Source organism: Cinclus cinclus, chromosome 6 (assembly GCF_963662255.1).
Source record: "Cinclus cinclus chromosome 6, bCinCin1.1, whole genome shotgun sequence".
In the NCBI taxonomy this organism is placed as follows: Eukaryota; Metazoa; Chordata; class Aves; order Passeriformes; family Cinclidae; genus Cinclus; species Cinclus cinclus.
Genome location: NC_085051.1, coordinates 15,012,293 through 15,026,829, shown reverse-complemented (window position 1 = coordinate 15,026,829; position 14,537 = coordinate 15,012,293). Strand labels below are relative to the sequence as shown.

The 14,537-nt window shown below is 42.6% G+C and overlaps 1 protein-coding gene across 1 annotated transcript in view; it reads right to left on the bottom strand.

Moving 5' to 3' along the window:
- Positions 1-14,537, bottom strand: part of PTPRJ (protein tyrosine phosphatase receptor type J) — a 72,785-nt gene that overhangs the window by 20,394 nt on the left and 37,854 nt on the right. Inside the window, exons 2-7 of the mRNA XM_062495352.1 lie at positions 7,482-7,500; positions 6,259-6,405; positions 5,208-5,483; positions 4,333-4,608; positions 1,646-1,921; positions 264-542 (exon numbers count right to left, since the gene is read on the bottom strand). Of these exons, the coding sequence (XP_062351336.1) occupies positions 264-542; positions 1,646-1,921; positions 4,333-4,608; positions 5,208-5,483; positions 6,259-6,405; positions 7,482-7,500 (1,273 nt within the window). The remainder of the gene's footprint in view (positions 1-263; positions 543-1,645; positions 1,922-4,332; positions 4,609-5,207; positions 5,484-6,258; positions 6,406-7,481; positions 7,501-14,537) is intronic.

The following is a 14,537-nucleotide window of genomic DNA, read 5'->3' as shown; positions in this document are numbered from 1 at the left end:
AGAGGTAATTTGCTCAGGGAAAAGTCTCTTCTCTTCATGGACAACCTTGCAGCAAGCTTTGCGAACAGCTTTTTACCAAGACTATTTGGATTCTGCACTAACATTTGATGCTTGGAGAGTGGCCATCACCAGTTCCAGGAAGGCATCATCACCTCTGCCTGCAACAGTCTCAAATTACAACTCTTGGGCAGATGAGCACAGCCTCATGCTCTACAGCAAAGCACAGACCACCAGGAATAGGGATGCAAAAAACTGTGACTTACTTGTATACAGCTCTATGGACACTCCTTCTCCTTCTGTCCCATTAACACCACCTGCTACAGCAAATACTGTCAAGTTGTACAGTGTCCCAGGGATTAACTCAGTAATTTCTGTTTTGGTTTCATGGAATGTCAGGTTCTTCACAAGTGGACCATCTGTACCATTCAAAACCTCTATCCTGTACGTGTAGGAGGCAGAAGCGCTGTCAATCACCTCCCATTTTAAGGTGACAGAAGTCACACCAATGGATTCTGCCTTGAGATTCTGAACTGGGCTGGGCCCTGTGAAAGGTAAAGCAACAACCTGTCAAAAGCAGAAACAAAGAAGAGCCACAGCTACATTTCCCTATTCCATGCAGAATGAGCATCACTTGGAGCCCAGCATCACTTCTGTGTTTCAGGCATTCACACTAAGGCATCTCTGGAAAGCTCATAGGAGCTCTGGGGGGTATTGTATTCCATTTCATATGCAACAATTACTTGTTTCCACAGTGGTTTTCTAGACAGAGAAACAGATGGAAATCAGGGAAGGAAACAGTCCAAGCTGATCTTGGTCTGTTAACCCAAACTGTGCCCATGTGTCCCAATTTGAGACCTTCAGCCTAAACTCTCTTCAATATCAGGAGAAAAAAGGGCTGCTTGAGCAGGTCCAACAGCTGACACACCTTAGGGGGCTGTGTCTTCAAGTCCAACTCAGCACCAATTCCAGACAGATAAAACTCACCTCCGGCAGCTTAGACAAGCTTATCAACTCAGCTCCAGGACACACTCCTCTAAACTGCTTTGTAGAGACACTGCCTGTTCTCTTTGCATTTCTGAGCTAGACACAAAAGTAGTGTCTCCTCCTATCCCATCTATCTGGTCTGGGAATAAAGGTGCCCTGGAACAAATCCAACAACATTGGCACCACACTTGATAATGCAACCCTCGGAAGGGAGTCAGTCACAGCCCTCAGGAACCTCAGGCACCACACTCTGCAAAGAGCTCCAAACAGTCTTTAAGAACAAAATGACTGTGACCACAACACCACATCCCCGCATACCACAGCTTTTGGTACAAGCTGTGATAACCCCCTCCCAGAGGTTGTGAGGGGCCTATTCAGACCCCAAGTGTCTAAGAAAAGTCATGCTTTGGTAGCAGCTGGATCTCTACATAGTCTTGAGCAGATACGCAGAGAAAATAACTGATTTACAGGTAGCACATGCAAGCACAGACACAATTTCAGTCCTTGTGCAAAGACTGCTGCACTCAAGCACACACAAAACTGAATCAAAAAAACGTCAGAACTAGAAATAGGACAAATGTGAAAACCCAAGGAAAAAAAATGTAGATCAGTTTGGTACAAACAGCATGGTTACTTGCAATTGTAGGAACCATTTCCTTACTTGTATACAGCTCTATGGAAACTCCTTCTCCTTCTGTATCATTATCAGCTGCTGCAGCAAATACTGTAAAGTTGTACAGTGTCCCAGGGATTAACTCAGTAATTTCTGCTTTGGTTTCATGGAATGGCAGGTTCTTCACAAGTGGACCATCTGTACCATTCAAAACCTCTATTCTGTATGTGTAGGAGGCAGAAGCGCTGTCATTCACCTCCCATTTTAAGGTGACAGAAGTCACACCAATGGATTCTGCCTTGAGATTCTGAACTGGGCTGGGCTCTGTGAAAGGCAAAGCAACAACTCATTAACCTGCAAGAACAGCTGCTCACAGACATGCAAACAAGAAACACAGCCACACCAGGGCTTCATTGAGCAGCTAAATGAGAACTGAAGACAAATCATTCTGAGGGGCATTCACATCCCTTTGACATCCCAAAACTTAAGCTCAGGCCATCACAGTGATTGAACTCCTAAGGCTTCCCTTGAGAATCTGGAGGTGGGCAGAGAAGTTGATAGAGTGAAATGGAAATTTACGTAGAAAGGATCTACAACTACCCTCATTCAACTACCTGACTATCTCACCAGAAGTTTAAGCTTATCACTGAGAGTATTGTCAGGATATCTGAAACACAGAAGGGGTTGGGGCACTGACCACCTCTCCAGGACACTATTCCAGTGTTTGAACCCACTGTCAGTAAAGAAATGCTTCCTAATGTCAAGTCCAAACCTTCTCTGATGCAGCTCTGAACAACTCCTGCTCATATCCCTGCACACCAGAAAATAGAGATCAGCCCCTGCCTCTGCATTTTCCCTCCTGAGGAAGCTGAAAAGAACAATGAGGTCACCCCTCAGCCTCTTTTTCTCCAATCTAGATAATGTCAAAGCCCTCAGCTGCTCCTTCCAGGGCAGGTCTTGCAGCCCTTTTACCAGATTTCTTTCCCTCCTCTACAGGCATTCAAGAATCTACACATCCTTCTTCAATTCTGGGGCCCAGAACTGCACCCAGTAGGCATTCAACTCCTGCACCCATACCTTTGATAAATATATTGAGCAGCCCTAGGATTGAGCCTTGAAGACAGCACTGGTGACTGCTTACCAGCCAGACACAACCCCACTCACTGGAACCCTGGGAGCCCTGCCCTGCAGCCAGTTCCTCACCCAGTACACCATGAACCCCCTCATCCCACAGCTGGACAACTTGTCCAGGAGGATACTGTGAGGGACAGTACCAAATAATCTCAGTAAAATGCAGAAAAACCACATTCACCACCTTCCCTTCCCCACCAGGTGGGTGGCCTTACCACAGAAAGATCTAATTAATAAATTGGGACTTTCCTTTTGTGACTCATGTTGATGGCACCTGATGACTGCACTGCTCTTTAAACACCTTTCAACAGGACTCAGTACAACCTTCTCCATCATTTTTCCAGGAACCGAGGTTGGTCTCATAGGCCTGCAGGTTCCTGGGTCTTTCCTCCCACCCTCCTGGTAAATAGGAATAACAGTGGCTGGCAGAGACCTCCCCAGGCTCCCAAGGCCTTTGGCAGCTGATGCAGAGGGGTCCTGCTGGAACACCAGTGAGATCCTTCTGTACCCAGGGATGAATCCCAACAGGCTCCACAGACTTGTGAACATTCAGCTGATAAAGGTGGTCCCTCAGTTTCAGTGTCCACAAGGGGAAAGTCACTGTCCCAGCACTCATGGGGATCAGGCAGAACAAGGTCTGTCAGCATCACCAAAAACTGAGGCAAAATACAACAACAACACCTCTGCATTTTCTTCATCCCTACTGAATGACAGAGATGAAGTGACCAACAAGGATCAGTCCAATGCTTTCTTTAGACCTCCTCTTGCTACTCATGTACTTCAAAAAGCCTTTCCTGTTATCTGAAACAGCACTGGCCAGTTTCAACTGCAACTGAGCTCTGGCCCTTGGTGTCTTCCCCCTGCATGGAAAAACCACAGCTCTGAAACCCTCCTGAGAAGCCTAACCTCACTTCCAGAGCTCAAACAATTTCTTCCTCCTCTTGAGCTCCACAAGGAGTTCATCACCCCTGTTCATCAAAGCTGGTTTTCTGCCCCAATTGCTCGACTTCTGACATAGTGAAATTGCCTGTTCCTTTGCTTCTAAAAGGCAGTTCTTAAAAACTGAACAGCACTTATGGATTCCTAAGCCCCCAAAAGCAGATTCTGAGGACAGGCTGCTAGAGTAGTGCCCTGAATAGCTTGAACTTTGCTCTCCTGGAGTCCAGGGTAGTAACACTGCTGTCTGTTTTTATTCACTACACTGTAAATTTGAAACTCAGTCATTTAATGATCATCATAGCCAAGCCAGCCACCTACCACTTGCCATGAGTCCTATTCTAGTCACGAACAGCAACTCTAGGAGGGAATCCCTCCTAGCTGTGTCACTATTTGTGACAAAAAATTATCTCCCACACGACGAGATATGAGGACAAAGATGGAGAGGAAGGAAGGTGGATTACATTTGCCTAGTTTTTAATTTTAAAAGCAAGGATGCATTTCTTCCACACCTAAAGACCCCACTGCTTAACTGTCATTCCAGATTAAGCTCCAGGAATATGACATCAGATCCATACACACAGCAACATTACATTTTAGCCCTTAGGCACTTAGGAAGAGCTCTGAGCTGTCCATCAGGAACAGGGCTGCAACAAACTGTGACTTACTTGTATACAGCTCCATGGACACTCCTTCTCCTTCTGTCTCATTATCAACTGCTACAGCAAATACTGTCAAGTTGTACAGTGTCCCAGGGATTAACTCAGTAATTTCTGCTTTGGTTTCATGGAATGTCAGGTTCTTCACAAGTGGACCATCTGTACCATTTACAACCTCTATCCTGTACGTGTAGGAGGCAGAAGCGCTGTCAATCACCTCCCATTTTAAGGTGACAGAAGTCACACCAATGGATTCTGCCTTGAGATTCTGAACTGGGCTGGGCCCTGTGAAAGGTAAAGCAACAACTCATTAACCTGCAAGAACAGCTGCTCACAGACATGCAAACAAGAAACGCAGCCACACCAGGGCTTCACTTCCCTCACACCACTCATGGTGCAGACTGCAGGAGCACCCCAACAGCATCACCAGGCACGCCTGGAGGCTGTTGCACCAGTGGGCAGCTAAGACAGAACTGAAGGCAAGCCATTCTGAGTGGCATTCACCTCCCTTTGACACTCCAGAATAGAGGCTTTGGTCACCACTGAAGCAGAGCTTCCAGGGAATCCAGACAGGTGGACAGGAAAGGGATGGGTATGGTTGGAAATGCAGGCCATTTCAGTTTGGTTGATTGGTTGGTTTTTGGTTTACTTCTTGTTGTGGAGGATCTTTTGTTTCATGGTGGGGGGTTAGAGGGAGTTTGGTGTTGAGTAAGTAAAAAAATAAATCAAGGTCGTGTTTCTTCTCTACATGAACCACTTATTCTTAGCATCTGGCCCAGGTAAGGCTCCTATGAAATTACAAGCTCAGGCAGGTGGGTAGAGCCCTGTGCAGCACAGCAAAGCACAGACCACCAGGAACAGGGATGCAAAAAACTGTGACTTACTTGTATACAGCTCTATGGACACTCCTTCTCCTTCTGTCTGATTATCAGCTGCTACAGCAAATACTGTGAAGTTGTACAGTGTCCCAGGGATTAACTCAGTAATTTCTGTTTTGGTTTCATGGAATGTCAGGTTCTTCACAAGTGGACCATCTGTACCATTCAAAACCTCTATCCTGTATGTGTAGGAGGCAGAAGCGCTGTCAATCACCTCCCATTTTAAGGTGACAGAAGTCACACCAATGGATTCTGCTGTGACATTATAAATCAGGCTGGATCCTATGAAAATAGAAAACATTTTTAACCTATGAGAATATTTGATGACAAACATGTACAGCAGTCTCCTCCCTGCCATACCCTGTCTCTGTAAAATACAAATCAGCCTGGGAAAACAATCAAGCCACCTTTCTCTACTGCAAGGCACACTTGCAAGCTCTGCCATCTACTCCAACTTGTCAAGCTTCACTTTGCCTCAAGCAGTAAAGCTGTCTAGGTGCAGCAGTGATTTCCGTGCTGCCTCAGCTGTGAGCTTCATGCAGTGTGCTGAGGAAGACTGGGACACACACTACACTGACATTTTCTTCCTAAACTGGATGTCCTAAATAGAGGAGCCTTTCTAGCTGCAAGATTCACACACCTCTCCTATACATATGTGACACAAAAGGTTTTGTACTAGGCAGAGGACTTCAGCTGTACCCCATCACTTATGCATTCCAAATGCACAAATCTGTCAAATGTCACAGCGAGTTCAAGTATTAACCTGTAACCTAAAAAGCCATAATAAACAGGGAGGAAAGCCCAAGTCTCACATGGATAAAATTATTCCACGGCCACGCAGCAACCACAGTATGAAACTGCACTCCCACTCAGGTGTGCAAATGTATCTCTTGGCCTCATTCTCTACTGCAGGAAAGCAGTTGGATCCATGCCCCTACAATGCTTGCCCTCTGAACTAGAGTTCAAATGTTATCACAAAATAGAAATGCAAAACACCCCCAAGATTCGCATTCCAGTCACATTCCCAACTATGAATGTGCTATAGTGTTTTGATTACCTCTTGTCTCATCAGATAGTAATGCAGCCCTGATCACTCTTCCACCTGCAGAGATTCTGTTCCTACTTGCAGAGTTTACTGATAAATGATCATTACTACTGGTTGCTGGTTCTGCAGTTACATTTTCTGAGCTGCAATCCTCAGTGCCTGAAAGAAGAACACAAAACACTGCTCTTACAAAACTTCTGGACTTCCTATTTGCAGAAGTACAGTCAGTTTACAGATGTCATGCACAGACCCACAGACATTTCTGTTTTCCCAGTTCTATGGGAACCTCACTGCACAGTTCCCAGTTTTACCACTTTTCCTGATTTCACCTGTTAGTTAACTTCGGTGAGATTATACGAAGTAGATTCAAGTGATTGCCACATTATTTCAGCCATCCACTGACTCTACACATGGTTTAGATTAAAGCTATTATGACCTCTGTTTTTAGGTTTTGTTTCAAAGCAGTTAAAAAAACCTGCAGCCATACTCTGTGTGTGTGTTTTCTTCATGTATTAGCAGAAGTTTTGTTTGACCTGGCATAGCAATTTTGTCTCTCCCCTTCAGTACATTCCCCTCTTCCCCTCTCATATTCCCACAATATGTTCCCAATAGTAAGGAAGAGAAATGGCTCTATATCTAGAGCCAGAAATACTACACCAATTTTACAGGCCAAAACATAGAAAAAGATGATTCAGACCCTAAAATTTAAAGGCTAATTAATTTAAGTCTGACATTCAGTATTAAGGTATAACTTATTTGCATACACTTTCAGAAATTTCTACCACATGAAAATGAATTATCTTGGCCAGTACAGCAGTTCTAGATTCACTTCACAAATTCTTTGAAGGCACCACTTTGTGTGTCTTCTCTTTTTGGGTAAGTTTGGTTTTTATTGCCTTTAAGTGTACTTTCCCATCTTTCTAAGCACATTACAACTGCACTTGATTTTACCAGAGCTCTCTACAAACTGAAAAGCAGAGAGATTTAAGTACAGATTTATCTTTTTAAAGATACTTAAATGCATTCTAGGTATTACAGTCACTAAAATAACCAAGTACATATTTTTAACTGCTATTTCTAAAAATTATTCCCAGGAAGATTTTTGTTTTTTTAATACTTCACTGATACTGCTTGATCTTTCTTAGAAACAACTAAGATAAAAAGAGTTATATATTAAAAAAACAAAACAAAACAAAAAAACCCCAAAAAACGGCAAGCAACAGAACGATACTTACAAGCAATTGTACATCTGACCTGGAAAACAAAAACAAATAGTAGAAATTAAAACTACTGGAAGCTCAAATAAGATAAGGACTGGTTCAATTAACATGAGAGGGGAAGAAATCTGTTTTTAAAACATCCAGATTTTTCAATCTGCAAAAGACATACATACAATTCTACTGCAGAAAAATAACACAAAAAAATACACCAAACTAGTAGGAAAAAAACCTAAGCATGCCAGTAAAATGTTAGTTTCCACATTCTAAAAAGAACTAGTTGGTTTTGCCACCAAAAAAAAAGGCTTGAATAACACAAGCTGGTTATTTTGTACATATAAATTTATCAACCAAACCTATAAGATTTTAAGTTAAAACACACTGTAAGTATCCTTGACACCATCCCACAAAAAAAAAGACTGATGTCAATTTGGTCTTTCTTACTAGTAAGATTTTTCCTTTCATCCTTTTGCTCTATAAACCTTATTACTTCTCACAAAAAAGTCTTTTGCATTTTCTGAAGCAAACACAGGATAGTCAAAGTTCCAAACACTAGATACATGCTCCGAAATCTAGTTTACACATTTGCACACATTCATAACATATCAGCAGTCCTTATTTAACTGCAGCCTAAAACCCCTCTGCTGGTAATATTGACAAACACCAGAATTTTACGTCAAGGATGATTTTTAGTCTGCAAACTTCATGCTTTACTTCCAAAACAGCCATTTTCCCTCCTGTTGGTGTGAGAACTGGCCCCTAAATTGTCATGTGAATGTCCCTCCAGGTGGTACCACAAAATTCTGCTTAAAGAAGTGAAGTAAAAGCCAGAGACTGAGGTCTGCAAGAAGCATTCTTATCTAAAGTTCTTAGAACTTTCATTTTCTCTACCCCCACCCAATTACTTAGCTATTTGTGCAATTCCATGAGCTAACTCAAAATAAGCAGCTATCTCACAACACCCTAATGCAATGCTTGAATCCCAAATCACTCACTCTCCCAGATGACATGTTCCAGGTGCCACAGGGAGCTCCAGCAGCCGGAGTTCCCTTCACCAGTCATGGGTCCAAGCAGACACACCCTCAAAAAGTAGTCAGAAAATACCATGAAATCTTATTCCCGTGATAGTCTCAGTGCCACAGCAAGAAGAGTTTGGGCACTCTTCCTAGGCAAAAACAAACACTTTTAAGCATCAAAGACCTAATGCCTGGTCTTCTCTAGCACAGCCTACAGACAACATGGCACACAACCAACATGACACAGGATGCAGATGTCCTAAGTGTGAAGCTCCTCCTCAACCTGAGTTTTTGAGAGCCCAGCCAAACTGCAAGGCTGTTTAGGAAGTGAGGAAATATTTGCCTGCACCCAGGTCAAGAGTACTTCTGTATTCCTTCATAGAGCATCTGAGGAATAAGAACTCAAGAAGGAAACGGCCACACTGAAGGCAAGAAGACACTACTTTGCAGTATGCAGAGCAGAAAGACTAAGCTGCATGGAAACAGCTGCTGAACAGTGAGCAAGAGGTGAGAGTCCCTGAAATGCAGGGCAATCTACAAGCAAAGCCAAAAGGATGTTTTGTTTATTACGAAGGGAACTCACAAGAAGAACAAAACCAACAAGAAATGCCACAGGGCTAAGCTGCAGAGATTTCTGCAGCTCTACAGACAAAGCATCAAGAGCCTGACATCATTCACAACCCATCACCCTTCAGTTCATTTCTCTTCTGTAGAACTGCCTGAAAATGAACTTTCTTATCTCCCTCTTCACAAATTTTGAGTTTAGGGGCACAATATCCTTCCTCAGCAACAGGAACAACAGGTATTATTATGACCGTGCAACAGGTATGCCACTAGTAAATACCCTGAACCCTTTTTACCATCCCATTTCTTCCCTGCCAGCCCAAACAAGGAACACGTTGATTCCTGTTCTATGGGCATCTGATCTAATGGCAAATAATAACCAAGCTGCAAGAAATTTGGTCGTACTGTCACATGTGGGTTTTATTAAGGATGCTCAAACAGCCTCAAAAAGGCAAGTTACACTAAAATTCCTAACATATGAATAATGAACTGCATCCCATCTTTCTACTTGCTTATCACATCCTAGCAATACTACATCAAAACACCCTTCTGACTTCCCAGAACCCTATGTGCAAAATCAAATTAAAAAAAAAATAAAAAAAAATCACATCCTACTGGCAGCAGGCAGGCCTCCTTCTGAAACCCAAAACCACACAAAACAAATTATCCCATTCCCAAGCATCAGCCTGCCTGACTCAGTCATTCCATGCTGTATTTTTCAACATCAGCTATGAACTAAACTATTCTTCAACCTGATGTTATTACTTAGAAATAACACAAAGCATTTGTTTATGATTTTAGAGGATATTTGCACTGAACACCTGATTCTTCTTGTGTTTGCATTTAATACATCATGAGCCCTGCCATCTCTGCTTCTCTTTTTCAATGACACAAATCCCTATTATTCATGTATATAACTGGGTAATTTTTTTCTAACTTTTGTTCAACTTTGGGTAGGGGTGGAACATCCTTAACCAAGAAACAACAGCACAATGCCAAATACTGACCATTTCAACTGAAAAACAGGAGAGAAATGTATAAACCCACCACTGTCATCAGCTATGGCAAATGAATTTTTCTGAGTGTCACACAGCCATGCTTAGGGCCCAATCAAAGGCTGTAGGTTCCAGAGGCACTGAGGAATTCATTTGAACTTGCACAAGGTCTGTCCTGTGCTCCTTATGCAAGCAGTTTACAACTGACCAGGAGCTGGTGGTGTGTGATACATGCAGAATTCAGCTCCATCCTCCTCAGGCACACACTAGATTGCCTAAGAGGAATCAGTATTAGTTTCACAAATAATCTCATCCAGGACAAATTAAGACATGGTGCAGGAAAACTTCTTAAAAAACAGTGAGTGACTGAAGACGAAATCCCACTGATACTTGATAACACAGAGCAAGTTATTTTCAGGAGTAGCTTGAGAATATTTGTTAAATATTTAAAACATGCCAGCTCTACACATGCACTGGGAGAGCCACAGGGAAGACAGTGGTGCAGGACTTCAGCTCAGCTTGGCTCCGCAGCCAAACTATGGCCTCCAATGAAGCTGGGGTTCCTGCTCTGGGGAAAACCCTTGTGGACAGCAGCTGACCTACCTGCTCCAGTTTTCAAAACAAGCAGCATAGTTTGGTTAATGTAAATATAAGGTCAAAGGCTGGCTAAACACTTAAAGTGAGCAAACCAAAAACATCTCAGCCAAAAAACCCCTTAACCACAAATTCTTTCCAAGAACACCCCTTGAGGTTGCTGCTTACTGTTTCTGGTGTGCTCAGCAGCGTGTGCCTTGTGACACATGCAAAAAGCCAGGGAGTTAATCGTGCCCCCCATCAAAGCTGATGATCTTCCAGGTGTGGATCTTCAGATCTTAGCATCTCCACCCACCCATCCTCTCAGGTTTGGAGGAGTTCCACAAAAATACCACCAAGCTATCGCAGTGCTCTCCAGATTGCCTCTCAACACCCTTCCACCAGAGCAGCAGCACAATTAATATCACTGCCCCACTAAGCAATACCCCTGATTTCACACCCCTTTTTGCCCCTCTATGTCCACCTATGATTAGTTGTCCCACATACATAACTATGGGCTTCAGGACAAGCCACCACATACAGCACCATCATGATGGTTTTATGACTCCAGGCTTGGCTTTGGTGATGCTGTCAGTCACCACCACTCAGCCAACAAACATGAATCAGCAAAGTTGCACTATCTCAGCCCTTACAGACCCCCCCTCTCACCTCTGTTATTTCCTAGTTAGCATAGACTTGTTCAGGAAGCATTCCCACAGAAAGCTTTTACTCAAGGTCACACAAAGTAAGTGAAAACCAAACTCAGGAAGCCCCAAAGTAATGGAAATGGGATTGCCCAAGTATTGCATCCACAGACTGATACAGCTTTCAAATACTTGCTGATTTGCTAGGATTTTTAAGGCATTGCCTGCTATTCTAACTGGGGACATCTTTCCATTTCCCTAGAAGTCCAAAGTCTAAGTCAGGACGGAGTGACACCTTTCTGCTGGAGACTGTTGTCCTGCAGGAAGACAAGGTGGGTTTTGGAAAGATGAAATGTTTCTGTCTCTTGAAACCCATCTCAGGGCTGTTCCATCCATATTATTTCCAGATTAATTCAGTTTGTAGGCTTACAACACTGGGCAAGAAGAATGAGTTCACCTGAACTATGATGTTCACAGAACTATGTCCTTAAAGCTGTATGAACCTAGTTAAAGTAACACGCCTTATCTGGACAATGTGTGGGTTCTGAGGTAGAGAAAATATCATACTGGAAAATGAGTCAAAATATACTTGGATAACATAATTAGCCTATTTTCCAATTTTTTTTATAAAATGTCAAATTTTCAACTGCTACTTACCCTCCTGTATCAGGTCCTTACTACTTAAAGGATGAAATAATCAGCAGGAGGCTAAGTCAGAAGCAAAGGTTTAATTATGTTCCATAGTTTCATTTAAGATGGACTACTTTCTGGATTCAGTGCTAGAGTTTGTGGTTGGTTTTCTTTTTTTTCCCCTTTCTAGTGTATATTTACTCTGCTAAACTCACTTTAACTGCAGTCCACAACAGTTCTGTGGCTTGTTTTTTTTTCATTGAAATTAACCCCAGATGATATCAATAATAGGATACATTCACTTCCAATGAAAAAAAAAAAAAAAAAGAAAATATGCTGTGGCAAGTGTCAGTTCCACCTGTTTTCACTCTGGTATTTTATGCAGGTAGTCACATACACATGCACAATACACCGCTTCACAGAACATTTGCTGTAAGTGGGTTTATCCTAGAACAAAAAAGCTCTAATTTTAGAAACAGCACTAAGTTTTTACAAGATGTTTGGAGTCATCTTTTAACCCTAAATAAGGAGCCCTGCTAATGAACCTGCACAGGACCAGATGGAGATGAACTCAGAAGAAACATGAACTGGTGTTTGTTAAGAACTGGGTGGGGCTGGACCCTCCTAGGCCACCCTGAAGTACTAGGGAGCTGTGCAGAACCCTGAAAACAGCCACACACAACTGTGCACAGGCTATTTACAGCTGTTATGCAGTTATGTGAAAGAGGAAAGACTATTTCCACTTTGCATGTATTTATATTTTGCCCCTGACATTTCTAAATTCTGACTTCCCAGAAGCAAGCCTTTCTGCAAGGGAGACCAAATATAATTTCTTTTCCCACTGGCTTTTATGAAAACTAAGTGGACATTCCAGTTTGCGCAGCATCTCCAATTAGCTGAAAGTGCTATGGAAGACAAAGCCTTGTAAGAAAACCAAGATGAAACACAAAAAAATATATCTGTGATGACATATACTGCAGAAAGCTGTATTTCCCTCTCATGATTCTTCTGCCAGTTTTGCCTGTATCTGCTTTTCAGGTGGCTGTCCTAGGAGCAAGGAGTTTTCTGGGCAACATATCCGAAATAAACAGAAAAATACAGACACCAAAACCCAAACATTACTGTATTGCAACTGACAGCTCTCTCACCACTGACCCAGAGAACACCATTAGATTTAATTCCAATGACTTCCAGTTTAAAATGCTTAGTTTAAAATGTTTCCATGCAGCACAGCAGTTCTGTTTCACCCAGACCTCCAGGCCCTGATTAACTGCAGGCATCAAATGCTGCAGACCACCTCATAGTTTATGCAGGATCATTCTTCCAACTGAGGAAACAGCAAAACTTCATCACAAAGAAGGGCTTTTTGAAAAGTTTCAACAAGCTTAAATCATTCACATAACCCAGTAAATTGTACATGCGATTCAGAGACCAGCCTGCTGAAGGAAGTTATAAGGAGAATGGTGTGCTTATTTGACAATGGTAAAGAGCAATATTTGAAACAACTACTTACTAAACCCCAAATTGTTATCCTACTCAAATTTCATCTCATACTGTACTAGTTCCACCTTTCTCCACAGTGGTTGGTGTGGGGCTGTTTTGGATGGGGTACTTGGTTGCTAGCTGGGGTTAAACGACGACACCTAACTGACATGGGTGAAACTGGAGATGGATGTGCAAGAGTGCAAAAGCAGCTTGAATTAAAACAAACCCTCATCTTCTAAGAGGAACTTCCAGTTATCACTGCCATTTTTTTTTTTAAACTGAGGAAGCATCAACCTTTATTTTATGTGAACAAGCCACATTCCTGCTTACAGCTCAAGAGCACTATTTTTTCCCTCTGAGTCATTACTCAGGCACACCCTGGAAGAAGCAGGATACAATGAAAAAAAAGGAGAAAGGAAAAAAAAAATAAACCCGGGTGGCAATGACCCAACACTCACTGTCGCCAAGTCAGCAGAGCTGGCCACCCAGGCACCATGGAAAACGCTCACCAGAGCCAACAGCTGCCTGGACTTTACAGCACAGTCACAAAAAGGAGCAGCATTTCCTGACAGAGCCAAATTTCTGCTTAGCTGACTGCAGTCAGGACTCCCAAGTTTCTCTTATCACAATGATATTTCACTATGCTGTGCCAGACACTTTGGACTCTGCACAGTCTTAGCTCAGGGAAGTGTTAAAAAATACTTTACAAGGAAAATAACAGTTTTCCAAGCAAAACTAGTTGCAAAGAGATTTTAAAACTTACACTGAAGCTCAAAGAAAATATCAAGAAAGATTATTTGTACTGACAAAAAGGACCAAATTTTTCATCTATGACACCCTGTCTGGTGGCAGGAGAACCATGGCCTGTGAAAGCCTTCAAGCTCACTCACACAGAGCTCAAAACTGTCTTGTTTACACAGAAAATCCTTTTGGGGGGCAGTATTGATGCTGGTACACATGAATGTTTTGCTCTTTCCTGCCTTAATTCTACACTTTTCTTAATACCATCTATCTTTTTGTCCTTGTCAGGGTGCTGAAAACCTCCTAATCTAAAAATCTGTGAGTTGTGCAGCTGGGAGAAACCAGTCTGTGACCACTGCCCAACACAGACTTGTCAGGCTCACCTTCATCTCCTCCTTCAACGCTCTGCTGCTGCTTAATGCTGTT